Source organism: Cetorhinus maximus, unplaced genomic scaffold (assembly GCF_964194155.1).
Source record: "Cetorhinus maximus unplaced genomic scaffold, sCetMax3.hap1.1 HAP1_SCAFFOLD_1447, whole genome shotgun sequence".
NCBI lineage: Eukaryota > Metazoa > Chordata > Chondrichthyes > Lamniformes > Cetorhinidae > Cetorhinus > Cetorhinus maximus.
This window is the reverse complement of record NW_027597388.1, coordinates 1-24,524: the sequence shown is the minus strand read 5'-3', so window position 1 is coordinate 24,524 and position 24,524 is coordinate 1. Positions and strand designations below refer to the sequence as shown.

The 24,524-nt window shown below is 49.2% G+C and overlaps 1 protein-coding gene across 1 annotated transcript; it reads right to left on the bottom strand.

Moving 5' to 3' along the window:
• Positions 1-4,264: 4,264 nt before the first annotated feature.
• Positions 4,265-22,236, bottom strand: cenpo (centromere protein O). The gene is made up of 6 exons (XM_078536719.1): positions 22,107-22,236; positions 20,496-20,665; positions 18,368-18,500; positions 9,045-9,310; positions 8,230-8,401; positions 4,265-5,329 (listed from the first exon to the last, which is right to left on the bottom strand). The coding sequence occupies exons 1-6, from the start codon at positions 22,126-22,128 to the stop codon at positions 5,166-5,168; spliced, it is 927 nt and encodes a 308-aa protein (XP_078392845.1). The 5' UTR covers positions 22,129-22,236; the 3' UTR covers positions 4,265-5,165.
• Between the last annotated feature and the right edge of the window lie 2,288 nt (positions 22,237-24,524).

Here is a 24,524-nt window from a genome sequence, read left to right as displayed (position 1 = left end):
ACGGTGCGTCGTTCTGCTGGGAGAGCAGTACGGTGCGTCGTTCTGCTGGGAGATGTTCCTTCCTCCTAGAAGGAAAACAGATAAAAACAAATTCCATTATTGTTCAGAGATAGAAATGATCAAACAGTAATCATGGGTGAAATTGTTCCATTTTGGCAGGAAGAGTGGAAGAGCAGGATGCTATTTAAATGGAGAAATGTACAACATTGTGTGGAGCCTGGGTAGAGTGGATGGGAAGGGTCTATTTACTTTAGCAGAGAGGTCAGTGACTAGGGGCATAGATTTATAGTTATTTATAGGAAAACTTTTTCACCCAGAAGGTTGTGGGTGTCTGGAATTCTGCCTGAAAGGGTAGTAGAGGCAAAAACCCTCAACTCATTGAAAAGGTGTCTGGATTTGCACCTGAAGTGCTGTAACCTGCAGGGCTACGGACCAAATGCTGGAAAGTGGGGTTCGGCCGGATGGCTCGTTTTTCAACCAGCACAAACACGATGGGCCGAGTGGCCTCTTTCTGTGCTGTAAACGTTCTATATTCTATCCTATGAGACTACAGAGCTTGGTGGTACAGAGGGATCTGGGTGTCCTGGTACATGAATCACGAAGTTAGTGTGCGGGTTTTTTTTTATTCGTTCATGGGATGTGGGTGTCGCTGGCTGGGCCAGCATTTATTACCCATCCCTAATTGCCTTTGAGAAGGTGGTGGTGAGCTGCCTTCTTGACTTGCTGCAGTCCATGTGGTGTAGGTACACCCACTGTGCTGTTAGGGAGGGAGCTCCAGGATTTTGACCCAGCGACAGTGAAGGAACAGTGATATATTTCCAAGTTAGGATGATGAGTGACTTGGAGGGGAACCTCCAGCTGGTGGTGTTCCCATCTATCTGCTGCCCTTGTCCTTCTAGATGGTAGTGGTCGTGGGTTTGGAAGGTGCTGTTGAAGGAGCCTTGGTGAATTCCTGCAGTGTATCTTGTTGATGGTAATGCTGCTGCTACTATATGTCAGTGGTGGAGGGAGTGAATGTTTGTGGATATGGTGCCAATCAAGTGGGGCTTTGTCCTGGACGGTGTCGAGCTTCTTGAGTGTTGTGGGAGCTGCACTCATCCAGGAACAGCAAGTGATTCGGAAGGCAAATGGAATGTTGGTGTTTATTGAAAGGGGAATGGAATATAAAAATAAGGAAGTTTTACTGCAGCTGTACAGGGCCTTGGTGAGACCACATCTGGAGCACTGTGTACAGTTTTGGTCTCCTTAATTGCATTAGAAGCAGTTCAGAGAAGATTCACTCGACTCGTTCCCGGGATGAAGGGCTTATCTTATGAAGAAAGATTAAACAGGTTGGGATATACCCATTGGGGTTTAGGAGAATGAGAGATGATCTTATTGAAACATAAAATCCTGAGGGGAGTTGATAGGGTGGATACCAGGAGGATATTTCCTCTTGTGGGGGAGACTAGAACCAGGGGAGACAATTGAAGAATAAGAGGAGATGAGAATGCTTTACTCTCAGAGTTGTCAATCTTTGGAACTCTCTTCCCCAGATAGTGGTGAAGGCTGGGTCATTGAATATTTTTTAGATAGATTTTTGATGGACAAGGGAGTCTCGGGTTACAGGGAAGAGACAGGAAAGTGGAGTTGAGACCACAACCAGATCAACCATGATCTTATCAAATGGAGGAGTAGGCTCGAAGGGCTGAATGGCCTATTCCTGCTCCTAAGCCCGATGTTCCTATGATGGCGTGCTGTTTTTGACAGCAGTGCAGGTGCCATCAAGTTAGAAAGAGTTGAAGACAATGTGAGGCATGTCCGAAAATGATCGGGAACAACCTTGAGGATTGTGGGTGAAGGGCAGAATGAAGTTGGCGAGTGTTGCTAAGATTTAGAATGAGTTGTGGTAAAGAGATAGGTGACAGAGGGGAAGAAAGAATAAAAGGCAGGGCATTTGGGGCTATGGGGAACTTTCAGTCAAACCCTTTGAGTCGCTGAGAGGATTAAATCTGAAGTTTGTGGTGCATCAGAAATAAGTTAGGCTGTTTCAAGCACAGTAACTATTGAAAGGGTTGCATTTAAACAGTACCTCATCACATCTCCCAGAATCACCTCAACATGCTCCACATAAAACTAAATTACACTCAAGTGTAGTTAACCATTTATACACGGCAACATTCCATAGACAGAAATGGGGAAAAATCTGTTTTTAGTGATATTCAGGCATGATTTTGGTCAGAACTCTGCTGCTCTTCCAATTGTATGAACAGCTACAGGTGGTCGGAACAGTTTATAGTACTGTCCGCACAAATCACACTTAATATAAGAGGCTTGGTGGCAAGATGATAAAGCCAGTGTTGAACTCTACAGCCTGTCACACTTGCAGAGTGGGCAATGCCAGAATTAATGTGCAAGGCACTCAAAGTGAGGCTGGTGTGTAATTGATTTAAACACTAATTTGAATGTTTAATTATTTCAACAACTGATTGATGTATAGCCTTCAGTTAACCAGTGAGTTAAATAGCAACCCCCAAACAATGAGTTCATCATTGACTTCAACGTCTCCTCTGTGCTGCTGTTGCATCCAGCATAAGGACACCTGAGTCCTGGTTGAATGAAACCTGCATTTGGGAAGGTTGCTGAAAACTGAGAACGTTTTCCCATTTGGCATGTGTGACCCTTTCATCCTCAGGGAACACAGACCCCCCCTGAGCCCAGTAACCTGTAAGGACTGTCACAGTAAAGCAGTGTAGGAGTAAGCCTACATCTCACCACCAAGTTCCTAGGACAGCAGGGATTGCTTAGTACCACCCCACGGAGGTTATGAAGCAGCTACTAGTACAGTGGCTGAAAAGATGGGGGTGAAGCAGAGCAGAGAAGGGTCAGCGAGCTTCTCAAAACAAACGGTTTTCCAAACAGATCATTGTACATTCTTTGTAAAGTCTGTATTAAATGGTAATTTTGTGACTCAGTCTGGAAGATTACTTGTCTATTATAAACTCGGCTGCTCTGGTTAGTTAAAACACTCTCAGTATTGAAACTTGCTGATTGCGGAGGAGAGCAGTAATACAGACTGTACCTGTGGATGAATGTTTGAAGCAGAGGCAGCTGTGGAAAGAGGGCAGGCAGAGTCATCAAATAACTCAATAATGACAGAGCGGCTGTAAACCTGTAGATTGTCAGATTTTTGCAATCGAATTCCATTGGGTAGATTGTCTCACATCTAGGGCACAACCTGAATAAAGGGCCCATCACTGGGGCTGTTGCTTCAAGACACAATCTTATCTCCTTTCACAGAACAGCAGTATAATGATGGGTTACAACAATGTCCCCATCAAACACTCCCAGGACAGATACAGCACGGGGTTAGACGCAGAGTAAAGCTCCCTCTACACTGTCCCCCTCAAACACTCCCAGGACAGATACAGCACGGGGTTAGATACAGAGTAAAGCTCCCTCTACACTGTCTCCATAAAACACTCCCAGGACAGGTACAGCACGGGGTTAGATACAGAGTAAAGCTCCCTCTACACTGTTTCCATAAAACACTCCCAGGACAGGTACAGCACGGGGTTAGATACAGAGGAAAGCTCCCACTACACTGCCCCCATCAAACACTACCAGGGCAGGTACGGTACATGTTAGGTTTTTTTTTATTCAGTCACAGGATGTGGGCTTCGCTGGCTGGGTCAGTATTTATTGCCCATCCCTAGTTGCTCTTTGAGAAGGTGGTGGTGAGCTGCCTTCTTGAACCGCTGCATTCCACGTGGTGTAGGTACACCCACAGTGCTGTTAGGGAGGGAGTTCCAGGATTTTGACCCAATGACAGTGAAGGAACAGCGATATATTTCCAAGTCAGGATGGTGAGTGACTTGGATGGGAACTTCCAGGTGATGCATCTGCTGTCCTTTCTTCAAGGTGGAAGAGGTCACAGGTTTGGAATTTGCCTAGCCTCTGACCTGCTCTTGTAGCCACAGTATTTATATGGCTAGTCCATGTCAAGGGGAGATAGTTAAATTGTCTCTTGTTGGATGTGGTCATTGACAAGCACTTTCGTGTGGGGAGAATGTCATTTGATTTAGAGTAGCACTTACCTGGCAGTATTTGTTGAATTCGGGACAATTCAGTGTAATGGACTAACCTGGAAAGGGAATTAAAAAATCAAACTAAGGTCATTTCACATCGCATGCATCTCTTTGGAGAACTGAGATGGGACAGGGAAAGACAAGCTGTGTTTGGGTCGTAACCCTTTATCAGAAATATATCACAAGGATTATTTTTTGAGTGGTGTATAATTTTATTCAGCTTTACAAAATCCTCATTGTAAACTGGTAAAATTCAGTGAAAGAAAGAATTTCAATTTCATGAATATCTTCCACAACCTCCGGATCCCTGAGTGTTTCAGCCAAAGTAAGGTCTCAAATGTAGTCACCATCTTAATACAAATAAGCACAAGATAAATAACCAAATAATATATTTTTTGATGATGTTGGTTGAGGGAGGAATATTGCCCGTGCCATCAAGAAACTCCATGCTCATCTTCCAATAATGCACAGGTATCTCTAACATCCACCTGAGAGGCATCTCATTCCAAAGATGGCATCTCCAATAGTGCAGCGCTCCCTCAGTGCTGACCCTCTGACAGTGCAGTGCTCCCTCAATACTGACCCTCTGCTGAGGGAGTGCTGCACTGTCAGAGGGTCAGTGCTGAGGGAATGCTGCACTGTCACTGACCCTCTGACAGTGTGGTGCTCCCTCAGCACTGACCCACCCCACTTGCCCAACAATGCAGCATTCCCTCAGTACTGACGCCCCGGCAGTGCAGTGCACCCTTGGTACTGACCGTCACCCTCCACAATGCAGCACTCCCCCAGTACTGTCTTCTTATGGTGTGGCACTTTCTCAGCACTCCCTCAATAATGAGAAGCCTGGGTTATATGCTCAATCTCTGGCGTGAGGATTGAACCCAATGGCCTCTTGGCTCAGAACACTAGCAACACCCACTGAGCCACAGCTGACACTCCAGTCCAAACAAAAAGATGCAGAAAACAGCAAATGTTACAGAATCAGTCATCCCTTTAACTGAAGAATAATGCATAGCTTCAAGATCAACCCAACTTGCCTCCTGCCCCCTCTTCCATAGCCTCTTTGTACTTTGGGTGGTGAAGTATGTGTGGCATTCACTAGCAGGAGCGGGCAGCTGAGCTGTGCACTGTCGGGAGGCTGCTGCCTGATATGACCACTTCTTCCTGCAGCTTTAACGTGTCAAATACTCGGTGAAGTTCCATGTTTCGGAAGAGTCGCCGATGACATTCTAACTTTGCCTCCGCAAATTCTGCATCTGCCCCTAGTGTAAAATAAGACAATTGCAGTGAGCAGGACAGGTGGGAACTCTCACACTTTTCATTCTCCTACTGAAGGAATAACTGCATATAGACAAGTCTCAGTCACATGCGGATTGTAGACCCTTGTAGGAGGGGACTGAACGAGGGAACTCACATCAGCTGAGCCCATACTGACCTCACCCAATAAACAGAATACAATGGGAATGATGGCATTATGATAATGTTACTGGACCAGTAATCCAGAGGCCTGGACTAATACTCCAAAGACAGAATCTCAGAATCTCTCAGTGCAGAAGAGGCCCTTCGGTCCATCGAGTCTTCACCGACGGGTAAGAAACACCTGACCTATCTACCTAATACCATTTACCAGCACTTGGCCCATAGTCTTGAATGTTATGACGTGCCAAATGCTTATCCAGGTACTTTTTAAAGGATGTGAGGCAACCCGCCTCCACCACCCTCCCAGGCAGCGCATACCAGACTGTTACCACCCTCTGGGTAAAAAGGTTTTTCCTCACATCCCCCCTAAACCTCCTGCCCCTCACTTTGAACTTATGTCCCCTCGTGACTGACCCTTCGACTAAGAGGAATAGCTGCTCCCTATCCACCCTGTCCATGCCCCTCATAATCTTGTACACCTTGATCAGGTCGCCCCTCAGTCTTCTCTGCTCCAATGAAAACAACCCAAGTCTATCCAACCTCTCTTCATAACTTAAATGTTTCATCCCAGGCAACATCCTGGTGAATCTCCTCTGCACCCCCTCCAGTGCAATCGCATCCTTCCTATAATGTGGTGACCAGAACTGCAGACAGTACTCCAGCTGTGGCCTCACCAAGGTTCTATACAACTCCAACATGATCTCCCTACTTTTGTAATCTATGCCTCGATTGATAAAGGCAAGTGTCTCATATGCCTTTTCACCACCCCACTAACATGCCCCTCTGCCTTCAGAGATCTATGGACACACACACCAAGGCCCCTTTGTTCCTCAGAACTTCCTAGTGCCATGCCGTTCATTGAATACTTCCTCGTCAAATTACTCCTTCCAAAGTGTATCACCTCACACTTTTCAGGGTTAAATTCCATCTGCCCATTTGACCATCCCGTCTATATCTTCCTGTAGCCCAAGACACTCAACCTCACTATTAACCACCTGGCCAATCTTTGTGTCATCCGCAAATTTACTAATCCTACCCCCCACATAGTCATCTATGTCGTTTATACAATTGACGAATAATAAAGACATGAATTCAAATCCCACAACAGCTGCTGGAATTTAAATTCAATTAATAAATCTGGAATCTAAAGTGAGTCTCAACAATGATGACCATGAAACCATTGCCGATTGTCATAAAAACCCATCTGGTTCACTAATGTCCTTTAGGGAAGGGAATCTGCTGTCCATACCTGGTCTGGCCTACATGTGACTCCAGACCCACAGCAATGTAGTTGACTCTTAAATGCCCCCTGAAATGGCTGAGCGAGACACTCAGTTGTACCAAACCGCTACAGAAAAGTTAAAAAAGAATAAAACCGGACAGAACACCGAGCATTAACCAAGGCACTGGAAACGACCATGGCAATCTCAGCCCTGTCAACCCTGCAAAGCCCTCCTTACTAACATATGGGGGCTTGTGCCAAAATTGGGAGAGCTGTCTCACAGACTAGTCAAGCAACAGCCTGACACAGTCATCCTCACGGAATCATACCTCCCAGACACCACCATCATACCGCCAGAGGTGGAGGCACAGTGATATACAGTCGGGAAGGAGTTGCCCTGGGAGTCCTCAACATCGACTCTGGGCCCCATGAAGTCTCACAGCATCAAGTCAAACATGATCAAGGAAACCTCCTGCTGATTACCACATACCGCCCTCCCTCAGCTGATGAATCAATGTTCCTCCATGTTGAACACCGCTTGGAGGAAGCACTGAGGGTGGCAAAGACGCAGAATATCCTTTTGGTGATGGACATTGAATTCTCCCACCCAGAGTGGCTTGGTAGCACCACTAGGACTCGGCCAGCTCGGTCAGTAAAGAACATAGCTGCTAGACTGAGTCTGCGGCAGGTGGTGAGGGAACCAACAAGAGGGAAAAACATACTTGATCTCATCCTCACCTACCTGCCTGTCGCAGATACATCTGTCCATGGCAGTATCAGGGGAGTGACCACTGCACAGTCGTTGTGGAGACTAAGTTCCGTCTTCACATTCAGGATACCCTCGATCATGTTGTGTGGCACTACTACCATGCTGGATAGATTTTGAACAGATCTAGCAACTCAAGACTGGGCATCCATGAGGCGCTGTGGGCCATCAGCAGCAGCAGAATTGTACTCGAACACAATCTGCAACCTCATGGCCCAGCATATCCCCCACTCTACAATTACTGGTTTAATGAAGAGTGCAGGAGGGCATGCCAGAAGCAGAACCAGGCATACCTGAAAAAGAGGTGACAACCTGGTGAACCTACAGAAACAGGTTTACTTTCATGCCAAACAGCAAAAGCTGGAGGTGATAGTCAAAGCTAAGGGATTTCACAACCAATGGATCAAATCTAAGCTCTGCAGTCCTGCCACATCCAGTCGTGAATGGTGGTCGACAATCCTCAATGAAGAGGGAGCCCAGCACATCAGTGCAAAAGACAAAAACAGAAAATGCTGGAAAAGCTCAGCAGGTCTGACAGCATCTGTGGAGGGAGAAAAACAAAGTGAACGTTTCGAATCCGTATGACCCTTCTTCAGGGCATGGTCAGGAGCAGTACCACAGGGCAGTCAGTATCATGGGATCACATCCCAGTAGAACTGTTAACACAGTATCTATCACACAAAGTTAAATTTGTATGTACCAGCTGTCATTATACAGTTACCATGCATTGGAATCCAACTCCTTTCTGCTCTTACCTATACAGGTGAGTGTGACTCCAGTTGGAAGGTAGCTTGCAAGATCCCTATAGACCAGCTTCACCTGGACATTGTGCTCCACGTCCCCACACTGAATTGGATACTGAAGCTTCAATGAGTTATACCCAGTGTTCCTCTGTACTTGGCCCGTCAGGGATGCAGCATGGCGTTCCTGGGAAAAAGTGTCAGCATCAGTGACTAGTTTATTATAAACCCACAGGTTTGTAGTACAACATTCCCAGGAGCTTTACTCTGTATCTAACCCCGTGCTGTACCTGTCCTGAGAGTGTTTGATGGGGACAGTGTAGAGGGAGCTTTACTCTGTATCTAACCCCGTGCTGTACCTGTCCTGAGAGTGTTTGATGGGGGCAGTGTAGAGGGAGCTTTACTCTGTATCTAACCGTGTGCTGTACCTGTCCTGGGAGTGTTTGATGGGGACGGTGTAGAGGGAGATTTACTCTGTATCTAACCCCGTGCTGTCCCTGTCCTGGGAGTGTTTGATGGGGACAGTGTAGAGTGAGCTTTACTCTGTATCTAACTGTGTGCTGTACCTGACCTGGGAGTGTTTGATGGGGACAGTGTGGAGGGAACTTTACTCTGTATCTAATCATGTGCTGTACCTGTCCTGGGGGTGTTTGATGGGGACAGTGCAGAGGGAGCTTTACTCTGTATCTGAACCAGAGCTGTACCTGCCCTGGGAGTGTTTGACGGGGACAGTGTAGAGGGTGTTTTTCTCTGTATCTAACCCCGTGCTGTAGCTGCCCTGGGAGTGTTTAATGAGGACAGAGTAGACGGAACTTTACTCCACTGTATACCTGCAACTGCTCCACCTGATATCTTCTGCTGGTGTAGGCATTCAAGGCATTGCGCAGCACATCCATGAATTGCCGCAGGTCTTGCTGTAGGTAGGTGTGAGCCGTCTGCTCGAGTGGGATGAAGGCGGGAATGTTGTGACGAACGATCTTGCGAGGAAGCTGGATCTGAATGTCCAGGTAATAGGAATCTAGGTACGTGCCCTCATATGCAGTGCTGATACAGAAAGTGAATGTGGAGTTCGGCTCTCTCGCCTTTGCACTAATCCCTACACAGGACAGCAAAAGATCAATGACAAAAAGCACTGACCATCTTGAACATCCTTTCTCGGCTCTCCTTCTGGCTGTCCCAGTAGCTCTCTGATACCTCGCTCAATTCCAGCATGGACACATAAGGCCAAAGGCTTCCTTCAGTGTGATACATTCATACCATTAAAAGAAAAACGAGGATGCTTCAAATATCACTGAATAGCAGGTAAATGGAATAAAGCAAATAAAAAGAGTAAATAGAATCTACGGTTATGATAAAAATGCTATAGATCGTTGTGTTTAAGTCAACTGTTGAAGCTTCAAAAAATTCTTCCAAAAACAGGGTTGACTTACACGCCAAGTATTAAGTGTGTCAAGCCACCCAACAGCAAGGAGTGCAAATACTCAGACTTGTCTCCATTGGTAGGCACTGAAAAACAGTACACCACTTACATCAGAAGATGGCAAAGCCAAACTCTACTCTTTTTGGAGAGGAAGAATATTTTCAATATTTTATTTGTTAAGTCATTTGTTCTGATGCCTTGAAATAGAAATTTGTGCTGAAGAGAAAGAAAATAAATCATTTTCTGCCTGTCTAACTGCACCCAGCAAAGGAAAATGTACCATATATTAAATTCTATTGCAAAAATTCAATCTTTTTCCTCCCTCTATTATTATCGACCAATAGAAAAACATCAGATACAAACTAATACACATGTAACTCCATAAAAACTCACATTCCTGCTTTCAAATCTATTGAAATTGTGCACTTTCAGTTAACATAAAAAAATGTATTTATATGACTCCAAGACTCGTTTCTTCAGACTTGCACAGAAACCCAACTCCAATCGCCTTTAAGGCACTTTACTGTCTACTCTGCCTCGTGTTTCAGCGAATAACAAGATCGCTGCCTAATTACTGCAGGATACTGCAATCGCCTGGCCGAATGTGATAGAGCGCATACATATCATTCACACCACCATGTCCATTGGATAGTTTTACACTTCACATCAAACGGTGTTAATAGCCAGGACAAAAAGTTTAACATACATTTTATTGTAAATTTTTGAAATTATTTCAATAAATGATTTCTTTTAAAGTTGTAAGTCATCTTTTGTGATGTAACTATAAAGTTGCACTGTTTCCCATGCTCCGATTGAATTCATAGTCATACTGCATTATATTTTGAAAAAAATTATGCTTTTAAAACTGGCATAATCCATGTACACTGAGAAAATTTATTAGTAGAAAGAGGGGAAGGGTGGGGTGAGGGGACCATAAGATGTAGGAGCAGAAGGCCATTCGGCCCATCGAGTCTGCTCCACCATTCAATGAGATCATGGCTGATCTGATAATCATCAACTTCACTTTCCTGCCTTTTCCCAATGACCCTTGATTCCCTAGCCTCTGAGAGAAGAAATTCCTCCTCATCTCTGTTTTAAATGGGCAACCTCTTACTCTGAGATTATTCCCTCTGGTCCTAGACTCTCCCACAGGGGAAAACAACCTCTCAGCATTTACCCTGTCAAGCCTCCTAAGAATCTTGTGTGTTTCAATAAGGTCGCCTCTCATTCTTCTAAACTCTAATGAGTACAGGCCCAACCTACTCAACCTCTCATAAGAAAATCCCTCCATCCCGGGATCGACCTAGTGAACCTTCTCTGGACTGCCTTCAATGCCAGTATATCTTTCCTTAGATAAGGGGACCAAAACTGTTCACACTATTCTAGGTGTGGTCTAACTAGTGCCTTGTATAGTTTTAGCAAGACTTCCTTATGTCTGACTGACTCGCACACAGCCTACAGAATGAGATCTGTGTCTGACTGACTCGCACACCCTACAGAGTGAGATGTGTCTGTCTGACTCGCACACCCTACAGAATGAGATCTGTGTCTGACTGATTCTCACACAGCCTACAGAGTGAGATCTGTGTCTGACTGACTCGCACACCCTACAGAGTGAGATGCGTCTGTCTGACTCGCACACCCTACAGAATGAGATCTGTGTCTGACTGATTCACACACCGCCTACAGAGTGAGATCTGTGTCTGACTGATTCTCACACAGCCTACAGAGTGAGATCTGTGTCTGACTGATTCTCACACAGCCTACAGAGTGAGATCTGTGTCTGACTGATTCTCACACAGCCTACAGAGTGAGATCTGTGTCTGACTGATTCACACACAGCCTACAGAGTGAGATCTGTGTCTGACTGATTCACACACCGCCTACAGAGTGAGATCTGTGTCTGACTGATTCACACACAGCCTACAGAGTGAGATCTGTGTCTGACTGATTCACACACAGCCTACAGAGTGAGATCTGTGTCTGACTGATTCACACACAGCCTACAGAGTGAGATCTGTGTCTGACTGATTCACACACAGCCTACAGAGTGAGATCTGTGTCTGACTGATTCACACACAGCCTACAGAGTGAGATCTGTGTCTGACTGATTCACACGCCGCCTACAGAGTGAGATCTGATCTGACTGATTCTCACACAGCCTACAGAGTGAGATCTGTGTCTGACTGATTCACACACAGCCTACAGAGTGAGATCTGTGTCTGACTGATTCACACACAGCCTACAGAGTGAGATCTGTGTCTGACTGATTCACACGCCGCCTACAGAGTGAGATCTGTGTCTGACTGATTCACACACAGCCTACAGAGTGAGATCTGTGTCTGACTGATTCACACACAGCCTACAGAGTGAGATCTGTGTCTGACTGATTCACACACAGCCTACAGAGTGAGATCTGTGTCTGACTGATTCTCACACAGCCTACAGAGTGAGATCTGGGTTGACTTGCAGGCCGAGTATAGGCTTAAACACGCATTTTAGTGCCAAAAATAATTGGGTTGTCTGATACGCCAGGTCAACTTATATACTGTGATCACAGGCTGTGACTAGTGGGGTAACGCAAGAATCAGTGTTGGGCCCCAGCTATTCACAGTCTATATCAATGATTTGGATGTGGGGATCAATTGGAATATTTCCAAGTTTGATGATGACACAAACCAGGTGGAAATATAAGTTGTGAGGAGGATGCAAAGAGGCTTCAAGGGGCAAGGGCGTTTTGCTAGTGCTATTGGGGAGAGTTTGAACTAACTCGCCAGGGGAGTGGGAACCAGGAGAGAATATGAGAAAGTAATACCAGGGTACACGGAATGCTGGGAGAGGCAGATAGCGCTAAAATAGAGAATAGTAAGTTAATAGATGGAGTCGGAGTAAGGGAGTAAGTAATGAAGTCTAAATCAGGGTTACACTGCACGTGTGTGAATGCACGGAGTATAGTTAATAAAATTGGGGAGTTACAGGCACAAATTGCCTTGTGGGATTATGATGTTGTGGCGATAACAGAGACCTGGCTTAAGGAAGGGCAGATCTGGGTGTTAAATATTCCTGGTTATAAGGTGTTCAGAAAAGATAGGAAAGAGAAAACAGGAGGACAGGTGGCATTTTTGGTTAAGGAGAGTATTGCAGTACTGGAAAAAGAGGATGTGTCAAAGGATTCATGGACAGAATTGATTTGGCTACAGCTAAGGAATAAGAAGGGTACAATTACATTGCTCAGTGTAATATATAGACCACCAGCTAGTGGGAAGGATACAGAGGAACCAATCTGCAAGGAAATTACAGAGAGGTGTAAACACCGTAGAGTAGTTATAATGAGGGACTTTAATTACCCGTATATAGACTGGGATAGTGGTAGTGTAAGGGGCAGTGAGGGACAAGCGTTCCTAGATTGTGTTCAGGAGAATTTCCTACTGCAGTATGTGTCCAGTCCAACAAGAAAGGAGGCACTGCTAGACCTGGTTCTTGGGAATGAGGTGGGCCAAGTGGATCGAGTGACAGTGGGGGAACATTTAGGGGACAATGATCATTGTATCATAAGGTTTAGGATGACAGTGGAGAAGGATACTGGTCAATCCAGAGAGAGAATAATCAACTGGCAGAGAGCGGACTTCAATGGGGCAAGAACGGAGCTGGGCCGGACAGACTATAACCAAAGGTTGGTGGGAAAAACAGTAGCTGAACAATGGGCTACCTTCAAAGAGGAGATGGTTTAGGCACAGTCAAGGTATGTTCCCTCAAAAGGGAAGGGTAGGACAAACAAATCCAGAGCTCCCTGGATCACAAAGGAGATAGAAATTCAGTTAAAGAAGAAAAAGTGCTTACAACAGGGGTCAGGTAGCAAATACAATTGAGAACCAAGCTGAATAGAGAATGTTCAAAAGGGATGTGAAAAAGCAAATACAAGAAGCAAAGTGGGATTATGAAAAAAGACTGGCAGCTAATATAAAAGCAAATCCCAAAGTATTCTACAAGCACATCAAGAGTAAAAGGGTGGTAAAAAGGAGGATTAGGGCTGATTAGAGACCAAAAAGGGGATTTACACATAGAGGCAAGAGGCATGGCTGAGATGTTAAATGAATACTTTGCATCTGTCTTTACCTATGAGGCAGATGCTGCCCAGGCCATGGTGACAGGGGAGGAAACTCAGTCACTAGAGGGACTTAAAATTGATAAGGAGGAGGTATTGGATAAGCTGTCAGTACTTAAAAGTTGATAAGGCACCGGGACCGGATGAGATGCATCCAAAAATATGAAAGGAAGCGAGAGTGGAAATTGCAGAGGCACTGGCAATAATCTTTCAATGTTCCCTGGATTCGGGGGAGGTGCCGAAGGACTGCGGAATTGCAAACATTATACCCTTTTTCAAAAAAGGTTGTAAAGATCTGCCCTGCAATTACAGACCAGTCAGTTTAACTTCGATGGTGGGGAAACTTATAGAATCAATTATTCGCGTTAGAATAATTCGGGATAGGTAATCATAAATGTGAGATTATCCATTTTGGTCAGAAGAATAAAAAGGCGACTTATTATTTAAATGGAGAGAAACTTCAGAATGCTTCAGTGCAGAGGGATCTGGGTGTCCTTGTGCATGAATCGCTGAAAGCTAGTATGCAGGTACAGCAGGTAATAAGGAAGGCAAATGGAATTTTGGCATTCATTGCTAAAGGAATAGAGTATAAAAATAGAGAAGTATTTTTGCAACTGTACAAGGCATTGGTGAGACCGCACTTGGAGTACTGTGCACAGTTCCCCTTACTTGAGGAAGGATGTAGTTGCATTGGAGGCGGTTCAGTGGAGATTCACGAGATTGATTCCAGAGATGCGGGGCTTGTCTTATGAGGAGAGATTGAGCAGTTTAGGCCTATGCTCAGTAGAATTTAGAAGGATGAGAGGAGATCTAATTGAGGTATATAAGATGCTAAAGGGGATAGACAAAGTAGGTGTGGAGCAGATGTTTCCCCTTGTGGGGCATTCTAGAATGAGAGGCCATAGTTTTAGGCTAAGGGGTGGTAGATTTAAATCAGAGATGAGGAGGAATTACTTTTCTCAAAGGGTTGTGAATCTGTGGAATTCACTATCTCAGAGTGCAGTGGATGCCGGGACGCTGAATAAATTTAAGGAGGAGATAGACAGATTTTTAATTAGTAATGAGTTGAAGGGTTATGGGGAGAGGGCAGGAAATTGGAGTTGAGGCCGAAATAAGATCAACCATGAATGTATTGAATGGCGGGGCAGGCTCGAGGGGCTGAATTGCCTACTCCTGCTCCTAGTTCTTATGTAATTAATAGTCACATGGAAAAATGTGGATTGATTGGGAAGAATCAGCATGGATTTGTTAAAGGAAAATTGTGTTTAACTAACTTGGAGTTTTTTGAAGAGACAACACAGACGGTTGATGAGGGCAAGGCCGGTGATGTGGTGTATATGGACTTCCAAAAGGCATTCGACACAGATCTCACTCTGTAGGGTGTGCGAGTCAGTCTGACACAGATCTCACTCTGTAGGGTGTGCGAGTCAGTCTGACACAGATCTCACTCTGTAGGGTGTGCGAGTCAGTCTGACACAGATCTCACTCTGTAGGGTGTGCGAGTGAGTCTGACACAGATCTCACTCTGTAGGGTGTGTGAGTGAGTCTGACACATCTCACTCTGTAGGGTGTGCGAGTGAGTCTGACACAGATCTCACTCTGTAGGGTGTGCGAGTCAGTCTGACACAGGTCTCACTCTGTAGGGTGTGCGAGTGAGTCTGACACAGGTGTCACTCTGTAGGGTGTGCGAGTCAGTCTGATACAGGTCTCACTCTGTAGGGTGTACGAGTCAGTCTGACACAGGTCTCACTCTGTAGGGTGTGCGAGTCAGTCTGACACAGATCTCACTCTGTAGGGTGTGCGAGTGAGTCTGACACAAATCTCACTCTGTAGGGTGTGCGAGTCAGTCTGACACAGATCTCATTCTGTAGAGTGTGCGAGTCATAGAACCATAGAACACTACAGCACAGAAAACAGGCCATTCGGCCCTTCTAGTCTGTGCCGAAATATTATTCCGCTAGTCCCATTGACCTGCACCTAGTCCATAACCCTCCAGACCTCTCCCATCCATGTATCTATCTAATTTATTCTTAAAACTTAAGAGTGAGCCCGCATTTACCACGTCAGATGGTAGCTCGTTCCACACTCTCACCACTCTCTGAGTGAAGAAGTTCCCCCTAATGTTCCTCCTAAACCTTTCCCCTTTCACCCTAAAGCCATGTCCTCTCATGTTTATTTCTCCTAATCTAAGTGGAAAGAGTCTACTCGCATTTACTCTGTCTATACCCCTCACAATTTTGTAAACTTCTATCAAATCTCCCCTCATTCTTCTACGCTCCAAGGAATAAAGTCCTAACCTGTTTAATCTTTCCCTGTACTCAACTCCTTAAGACCTGGCAACATCCTAGTAAATCTTCTCTGCACTCTCTCAATCTTACTGATATCCTTCCTGTAGTTAGGTGACCAGAACTACACACAATACTCCAAAGTTGGCCTCACCAATGTCTTATACAACCTCACCATAACATCCCAACTCCTTTACTCAATACTTTGATTTATGAAGGCCAGTATTCCAAAAGCTTTCTTTACAACCTTGTCTACCTGTGACGCCACTTTCAGGGAATTATGTATCTGAACTCCCAGATTCCTTTGTTCCTCCGCACTCCTTAGTGTCCTACCATTTACTGTGTATGTCAAACAGTCTGACACAGATCTCACTCTGTAGGGTGTGCGAGTCAGTCTGACACAGATCTCTCTCTGTAGGTGGTGTGCAAGTCAGTCAGACACAGATCTCACTCTGTAGGGTGTGCGAGTCAGTCAGACACAGATCTCACTCTGTAGGGTCTGAGTCAGTCTGACACAGATCACACTCTGTAGGGTGTGCAAGTCAGTCAGACACAGATCACACTCTGTAGGCGGTGTGCGAGTCAGTTAGAAACAGAAGCAGGTTTGATTGTGGCAGTATATGTACTTACTACTACTGTATTTTAGGCTGCTCTCTGAAAAGAGGGAAAGTGTAAAAACGTGTGAGATCATAGTATCCAGTTATAGACAAAGAGGGCCTGAGTGCTGTGCAACTAGATATTAGGCAAAAAGATGCTCCCTAATCATAGGGACATAAGGCCCATTTCAGGAAACAATTGGTGATTTTTAAAAAAAGTTTGATTTGCTTATGCTTTTTCTTTGTCTGAAGTTGTTAATCCATTTAGCATCATGTGTCTTTGGTCTGTGTTTAATGATTCTTTTGAATGCAGTAAGCCTGCATGTTCTACGTTCCCTCCCAACAGAAAGAGCTCTGCATACAAACCTCGGCTAACTTGTTTAAGCTTCTTCCTCATTCCACTCTGTTGTATACCCAGAACAGTTTTGAACTATTGGATTATACTATCAAATTATGGTTACTGACACCAAAGGGCTCTTCCTTACTATTACACTGAATGAAATATAGTGCTGAGGATTGGTTAGTATGGTCTGAGTTGAAGTTATTATTGATCATATTACCGTTACCTGGTCATATCTCGAGTAGTCAGTGAACATGCCAGGTTTAAAGTGACCAAGTCCCACAGCTCCCTCTGGAGGCTCATAACAATATTTCTGATCAGTGAATAAACTAAACTTGCTCTGAATGTAGCCGATTCACAGGCTTCACCAGGGGTCAATATATACAGCCAAGATGCAACATGTTCGTAGTCAAAGCTCGATATAGAATGTACAGTCAGTCTGTGCATATGCGTAGTAATAAAGAGGCTGAAAAGAGATATAGACAGGTTAAGTGAGTGGGCAACGTGATGGCAGATGAAGTATATTTTGGGAAGTGCGAAGTTATTCACTTTGGTCATTAGAAAAGCAGAGTTTTTTTTAAAAAGGTGTGAAACTTGAAAGTGTTGATGTCCAGAGAGAGTTGGGTGTGCTTGTACGAGGAATGCAGGAGATTAACATGCAGGTATAGCAAGCAGTTAGGAAGGCAAATGGCATGTTGGCCTTTATTGCAAGGGGATTGGGATACAAGAATAGAGAAATCTTGCTACAATTGAACAGGGTTTTAGTGAGGCCACATCTATAATACTGTGTGCATTTATGGTCTCCATATTTAAGGAATGATATTCTTGCATCGGATGTGATGCAGCAAAGATTCGCTGGTTGGTTCCTGAGATGAGAGGCAGAGTAAATTGGATCTATATTATCTGAAGTTTAGAAGAATGAGAGGTGATCTCATTGAAGCTGAAGAGATTTTCAAGGGGTTGGACAGGATTGACACCAAGAGGTTAGTTCTACTGGTCGGGGAATCTAAAACACAGGGGCACAGTGTCAGGATAAGGTATCAATCATTTAGGACTGAGGTGAGGAGAAATTCCTTCACTCAGAGCATTGTGTATCTTTGGAGTTGGCTGCTCCAACATTGAATATATTTAAGGCTGAGATAGACAGATTTTTAGTCTCTTAGAGAATCAAGGGATATGGGGAAAGGGTAGGAAAGTGGAGTTAAGGCTGATGATCAGCCATGGTCATATTGCATGGCAGAGTCAAGGATCTACTCCTGCTCTAATTTCTTATGTTCTCATGTAGTCAGTGTTCACAATGTAATGCTGTAATCATCTGTGTATCTGTGTGTAGTTAGTGCTCACACCGTCCTACACAATTGTAAGTTGATGAAAGTTGAGTGATGTTCAGGTGTAAAAGGGACCCACCTGTAAGGTGATAAGCCTCCAGAATGTCCTGAAGAGTCTTGACCTTCTCTTGCAGCAACGTGGTACTGACATCCACCCGGTCCAACTGTTGCGTTGAGACTGTTCGTGTCTCTGCTAGAATATGCAATATGGGCTGCACACAAGAGTCCAGGTGTTAGTGTGGGAATGTGTGACCGATACTGAACTGTTACTAGCTGCCTGGAGACAATATTGCATCTCACCCTCATATCTTAGGACTTAGGGGCTGTCCTCCTGAACCGGCTGCTGCCCCCCCCGAAAAACTCTGATCCTCCAGCCGATGCAATCAGTATCAATGGAGACCAACGTTCAGCCCCATTCGCGACTCCTCAGATATTGAAGCAGTCCGTGTCCAAATGCAGAAAGACCTGGACAATATCCAGGCTTGGGCTGACAAGTGGCAAGTAACATTCACACCACACAAGTGTCAGGCAATGGCCATCACCAAAAAGAGAGGATCCAACCATCACCCCTTGATGTTCAATGACATTACCATCACTGAATCTCCCACTATCAACATCCTGGGGGTTACTATTGACCAGAAACTGAATTGGATTAGTCATATAAATACTGCGGCTACAAGAGCAGGTCAGAGGCTAGGAATCCTGCGGTGAGTAACTCACCTTCTGACTCCCCAAAGCCTGTCCACCATCTACAAGACGCAAGCCAGGAGAGTGATGGAATATTCCCCACTTGCTCTTCCTCCAATCTGAAAAACATCCATTTATCACCACTCTCTGTTTCCTGTCACTCAGCCAATTTCATATCCAAGTGCCTACTTTCCCTTTTATTCCATGAGCTAGAATTTTGCTCACAAGTCTGTTGTGTGGCACTGTATCAAATGCCTTTTGAAAATCTATATACACCACATCACCAGTACTGCCCTTATCAACGTTCTCTATTATTTCCTCAAAAAACTCCAGCAAGTTAGTTAAACATGATTTTCCCTTAATGAATCCATGCTGGTTTTCCTTAATTATCCTGCGCTTGTCTAAGTGACTATTGATTTTATCCATACTATAGTTTCCAGAAATTTCCCTCCCACTGAGGTCAAACTGACTGGTCTGTAGTTGCCAGCTTTATCCTTGCACTCCTTTTTTGAACAAGAGTGTGACATTCACAATTCTCCAGTCCTCTGGCACCTCTCTGTGTATATGGAAGACTGGAAGATTATCACTAGTGCCTCTACAATTTCCACTCTCACTTCCCTCAGTGCCCTTGGATGCATCTCACCTGGTCCTGGTACCTCATCTATTTTAAGTAAAGATAGCCTTTCCAACACCTCCTTCCTCTCAATTGTAAATTGTTCCAGTGTACCAGTTACCTCCTCATTCACCTCGGCTTGGGGAAGGATCCTCTTACTTTGTAAACACAGATAAATGCACTCGTTCAGCACCTGCTCTATTTCTCCAGCCTCCACATGCAAGTCCCCTTTTTTGTCCCTAATCGGCCCTACTCTTTTTTTTAACCATCCTTTTACTATTTATATGCTTATAGAAGACCTTGGGATTTCCTTTTATCTTCGCTGCCAGCCTCTTTTCATGCTCTCTCCTTGTTTTTCTTATCAGTTTCTTCAAGTTCTCTTTGGTCCTTCTATTTTCAGCCTCATTCTCCATTGTATTTTCTACCTGACATTTGTAGTATGCGCAACTCTTCCTTTTCATTTTTACCTCTATCTCTCTCGTCATCCAGGGCGCTCTGGATTTATTTATCTGACCTTTCCCCTTCAAGGGAATATGCCTTGACATTATCTGCAATACTTTTGCATTGAAGGTGGCCCATTGTTCAGCCGCCATCTATTCTGCCAACATTTGATTCCAACTCACTCGACTCAGATGCATTCTCATCCCATCGAAGTTGCCTTTCCCCAATTAATCATCCCTGCTCTGGATTGTTCCCTGTCCTTTTCTATAATGAACCTAAACTTTATGATACAATGGTCACTGTCCCCTACAGGCTCTCCCACTGCTACAAGCGGCTGGATGTTTCTAAATGAAACACGAGAAAGACTTTCAAGGAAGAAAAGGTGAAGGAAAACAGTCTTGCATCGGACAGTGAGTATCACACTAAAACAAAAGCAGAAGGCACACGCACGCTCAAACCATCTTACTCCAGCAGACTGTGCCATCACTCTGGTCCTCAGTGCATCCCTTTCTGATCTCAGTCGCTGGACAACTGCTTTTTCTTGCTCCAGAGCCTGTGCCCTGTGCCGTGCTTCCATTTGCTCTGTGGCCAGCTTGTTGGCACATTTCTCCAGTTCCTTCAAATGCTCCAGTACAGCTGCAAAGGCAACAATGGGTGAACTGCTTTCAAACAGCACTAAATGCTCCACAATCAAAATGCTCCACAGGAACATTAAATTATTTCAGGAAAAAAAGACCAAACTCGAACTAGTTCAACTTCTACTCTCCAGGTAGTTGTGTGATACAATGATAACCCCAACCCCCTGATCCCCCCACCTCCTCCTGAGCCCCCCTTCATCCTCCTCCTGATCCCCCCTCCCTCCTCCTCCTGATCCCCCCTCCCTCCCCCTCCTGAACCCCCCTCTCCCTCCTGAACCCCCCTCCCTCCCCCTCCTGAACCCCCCTCCCTCCCCCTCCTGAACCCCCCTCCCTCTCCCTCCTCCTCCTGAACCCCCCTCCCTCCCCCTCCTGAACCCCCCTCCCTCCCCCTCCTGAACCCCCCTCCCTCCCCATCCTGAACCCCCCTCCCTCCCCCCCACCTCCTGAACCCCCCTCCCTCCCCCCCTCCTGAACCACCCTCTCCCTCCCCCTCCTGAACCCCACTCCCTCTCTCCCCCTCCTGAACCCCCCTCCCTCTCCATCCTGAACCCCCCTCTCCCTCCTCCTCCTGAACCCCCCTCCCTCTGAACACCCCTCCCCCTCCTCCTGAACCCCCCTCCCCCTCCTGAACCCCCCCTCCCCCTCCTGAACCTCCCTCCCCCTCCTCCTCCCGAACCTCCCTCCCCCTCCTCCTCCTGAACCCCCCTCCCCCTCCTCCTGATCCCCCCTCCCCTCCTCCTGATCCCCCCTCCCCCTGATCCCCCCTCCCCCTCATCCCCCCTCCCCCTCCTCCTGATCCCCCCCTCCCCCTCCTCCTGATCCCCCCTCCCCCTCCCCCTCCCCCTGATTCCCCCCTCCTCCCCCTGATTCCCCCCTCCTCCCTGATCCCCCCTCCCCCTGATCCCCCCTCCCCCTCCTCCTGATCCCCCCTCCTCCTGATCCCCCCTCCCCCTGATCCACCCTCCCCCTCCTCCTGATCCCCCTCCCCTCCCCCTGATCCCCCCCTCCCCCTGATCCCCCCCTCTCCCTGATCCCCCCTCCCCCTCCTCCTGATCCCCCCTCCTGATCCCCCGATCCCCCCCTCCTCCTGATCCCCCCCTCCCCCGATCCCCCCCTCCTCCTGATCCCCCCCTCCCCCGATCCCCCCCTCCTCCTGATCCCCCCCTCCCCCGATCCCCCCCTTCTCCTGATCCCCCCCTCCTCCTGATCCCCCTCCCCCCTGATCCCCCCCCCCCCGATCCCCCCCCCCCCCGATCCCCCCCCCCCCCTGATCCCCCCCCCCCCCCTGATCCCCCCCCCCTCCTCCTGATCCCCCCCCCTCCCCCTCCTCCTGATCCCCCCCCCCTCCCCCTCCTCCTGATCCCCCCCTCCCCCTCCTCCTGATCCCCCCCCCTCCCCCTCCTCCTGAACTCCCCCCCCCCCCCCCGCCCGCTCTTTACCTGAACCGGGTTTTCCCGCCATGTCTCTAACGGACGCTCCGGTAATTTTCTCGCGCTGTTTGTTTGAAATAAACCGCCGGTTGCTCGCGGCGCGAGTTTCCGGGTCAGGGGGGGGTTTCACTTCCGCTGCGGGTCCGGATTCTCCTCACGGCTCCCGAATGGCAGATCCGGGCTCCGGGAGCGGCTCCGGCTCCGGTTCCCCCTCCGCCCTGGTGCAGTATCTGGTGCTCCGGGGGGACCTGCACTCAGACCCCGGCTGGACCCTGGGGGCTCTGGTGGCCCAGGCCTGTCACGCCAGCATCGCCGCCATTCACCTCTTTTACCCGGAGCCCAACACCCAGGAATACCTGAGGGAGTTGGAGAGCATGAGGAAGGTGGTCCTGGAGGTAAAGGAGGGGTTGGGGGGGAACTGCGCCATCGCCTCCACCTCCACCCACCACCCCCCCCCAACCCCTCCACCCACCCCCCCCCCAACCCCTCCACCCACCCCCCCCCAAACCCCTCCACCCACCCCCCCCCAAACCCCTCCACCCACCCCCCCCCAAACCCCTCCACCCACCCCCAACCCCTCCCATCCCCCCTCTCTCCCCCCCCCATCCCCCCTCTCCGCCCCCCACAGCCCCCCTCTCCCCCCCCACAGCCCCCCTCTCCGCCCCCCACAGCCCCCCTCTCCCCCCCCACAGCCCCCTCTCCCCCCCCCCACAGCCCCCCTCTCCCCCCCCCACAGCCCCCCTCTCCCCCCCCCCACCAGCCCCCCTCTCCCCCCCCCACAGCCCCCCTCTCCCCCCCCCACAGCCCCCCTCTCTCCCCCCCCCCCACCCCCCCTCTCCCCCCCCACAGCCCCCCTCTCCCCCCCCCCCCACAGCCCCCCTCTCCCCCCCCCCACAGCCCCCCTCTCCCCCCCCCCCACAGCCCCCCTCTTCCCCCCCCCCACAGCCCCCCTCTCCCCCCCCCACAGCCCCCCTCTCCCCCCCCCCACAGCCCCCCTCTCCCCCCCCCACAGCCCCCCTCTCCCCCCCCCCACAGCCCCCTCTCCCCCCCCCCACAGCCCCCCTCTCCCCCCCCCCACAGCCCCCCTCTCCCCCCACCCACAGCCCCCCTCTCCCCCCCCCCCCCCACAGCCCCCCTCTCCCCCCCCCCACAGCCCCCCTCTCCCCCCCCCCCACAGCCCCCCTCTCCCCCCCCCCCACAGCCCCCCTCTCCCCCCCCCCACACAGCCCCCCTCCCCCCCCCCACAGCCCCCCTCTCCCCCCCCACAGCCCCCCTCTCCCCCCCCACAGCCCCCCTCTCCCCCCCCCCAGCCCCCCTCTCCCCCCCCCCACAGCCCCCCTCTCCCCCCCCACCATCCCCCTCTCTCCCCGCCCCCACCATCCCCCCTTCTCCCGCCCCCACCATCCCCCCTTCTCCCGCCCCCACCATCCCCCCTTCTCCCGCCCCCACCATCCCCCCTTCTCCCGCCCCCACCATCCCCCCTTCTCCCGCCCCCACCATCCCCCCTTCTCCCGCCCCCACCATCCCCCCTTCTCCCGCCCCCACCATCCCCCCTTCTCCCGCCCCCACCATCCCCCCTTCTCCCGCCCCCACCATCCCCCCTTCTCCCGCCCCCACCATCCCCCCTTCTCCCGCCCCCACCATCCCCCCTTCTCCCGCCCCCACCATCCCCCCTTCTCCCGCCCCCACCATCCCCCCTTCTCCCGCCCCCACCATCCCCCCTTCTCCCGCCCCCACCATCCCCCCTTCTCCCGCCCCCACCATCCCCCCTTCTCCCGCCCCCACCATCCCCCCTTCTCCCGCCCCCACCATCCCCCCTTCTCCCGCCCCCACCATCCCCCCTTCTCCCGCCCCCACCATCCCCCCTTCTCCCGCCCCCACCATCCCCCCTTCTCCCGCCCCCACCATCCCCCCTTCTCCCGCCCCCACCATCCCCCCTTCTCCCGCCCCCACCATCCCCCCTTCTCCCGCCCCCACCATCCCCCCTTCTCCCGCCCCCACCATCCCCCCTTCTCCCGCCCCCACCATCCCCCCTTCTCCCGCCCCCACCATCCCCCCTTCTCCCGCCCCCACCATCCCCCCTTCTCCCGCCCCCACCATCCCCCCTTCTCCCGCCCCCACCATCCCCCCTTCTCCCGCCCCCACCATCCCCCCTTCTCCCGACCCCACCATCCCCCCTTCTCCCGACCCCACCATCCCCCCTTCTCCCGACCCCACCATCCCCCTTCTCCCCCGACCCCACCCCCTTCTCTCCCGACCCCACCCCTTCTCTCCCGACCCCACCCCTTCTCTCCCGACCCCACCCCTTCTCTCCCGACCCCACCCCTTCTCTCCCGACCCCACCCCTTCTCTCCCGCCCCCACTCTCCCGCCCCCACCCCTTCTCTCCCGCCCCCACCCCTTCTCTCCCGCCCCACCCCTTCTCTCC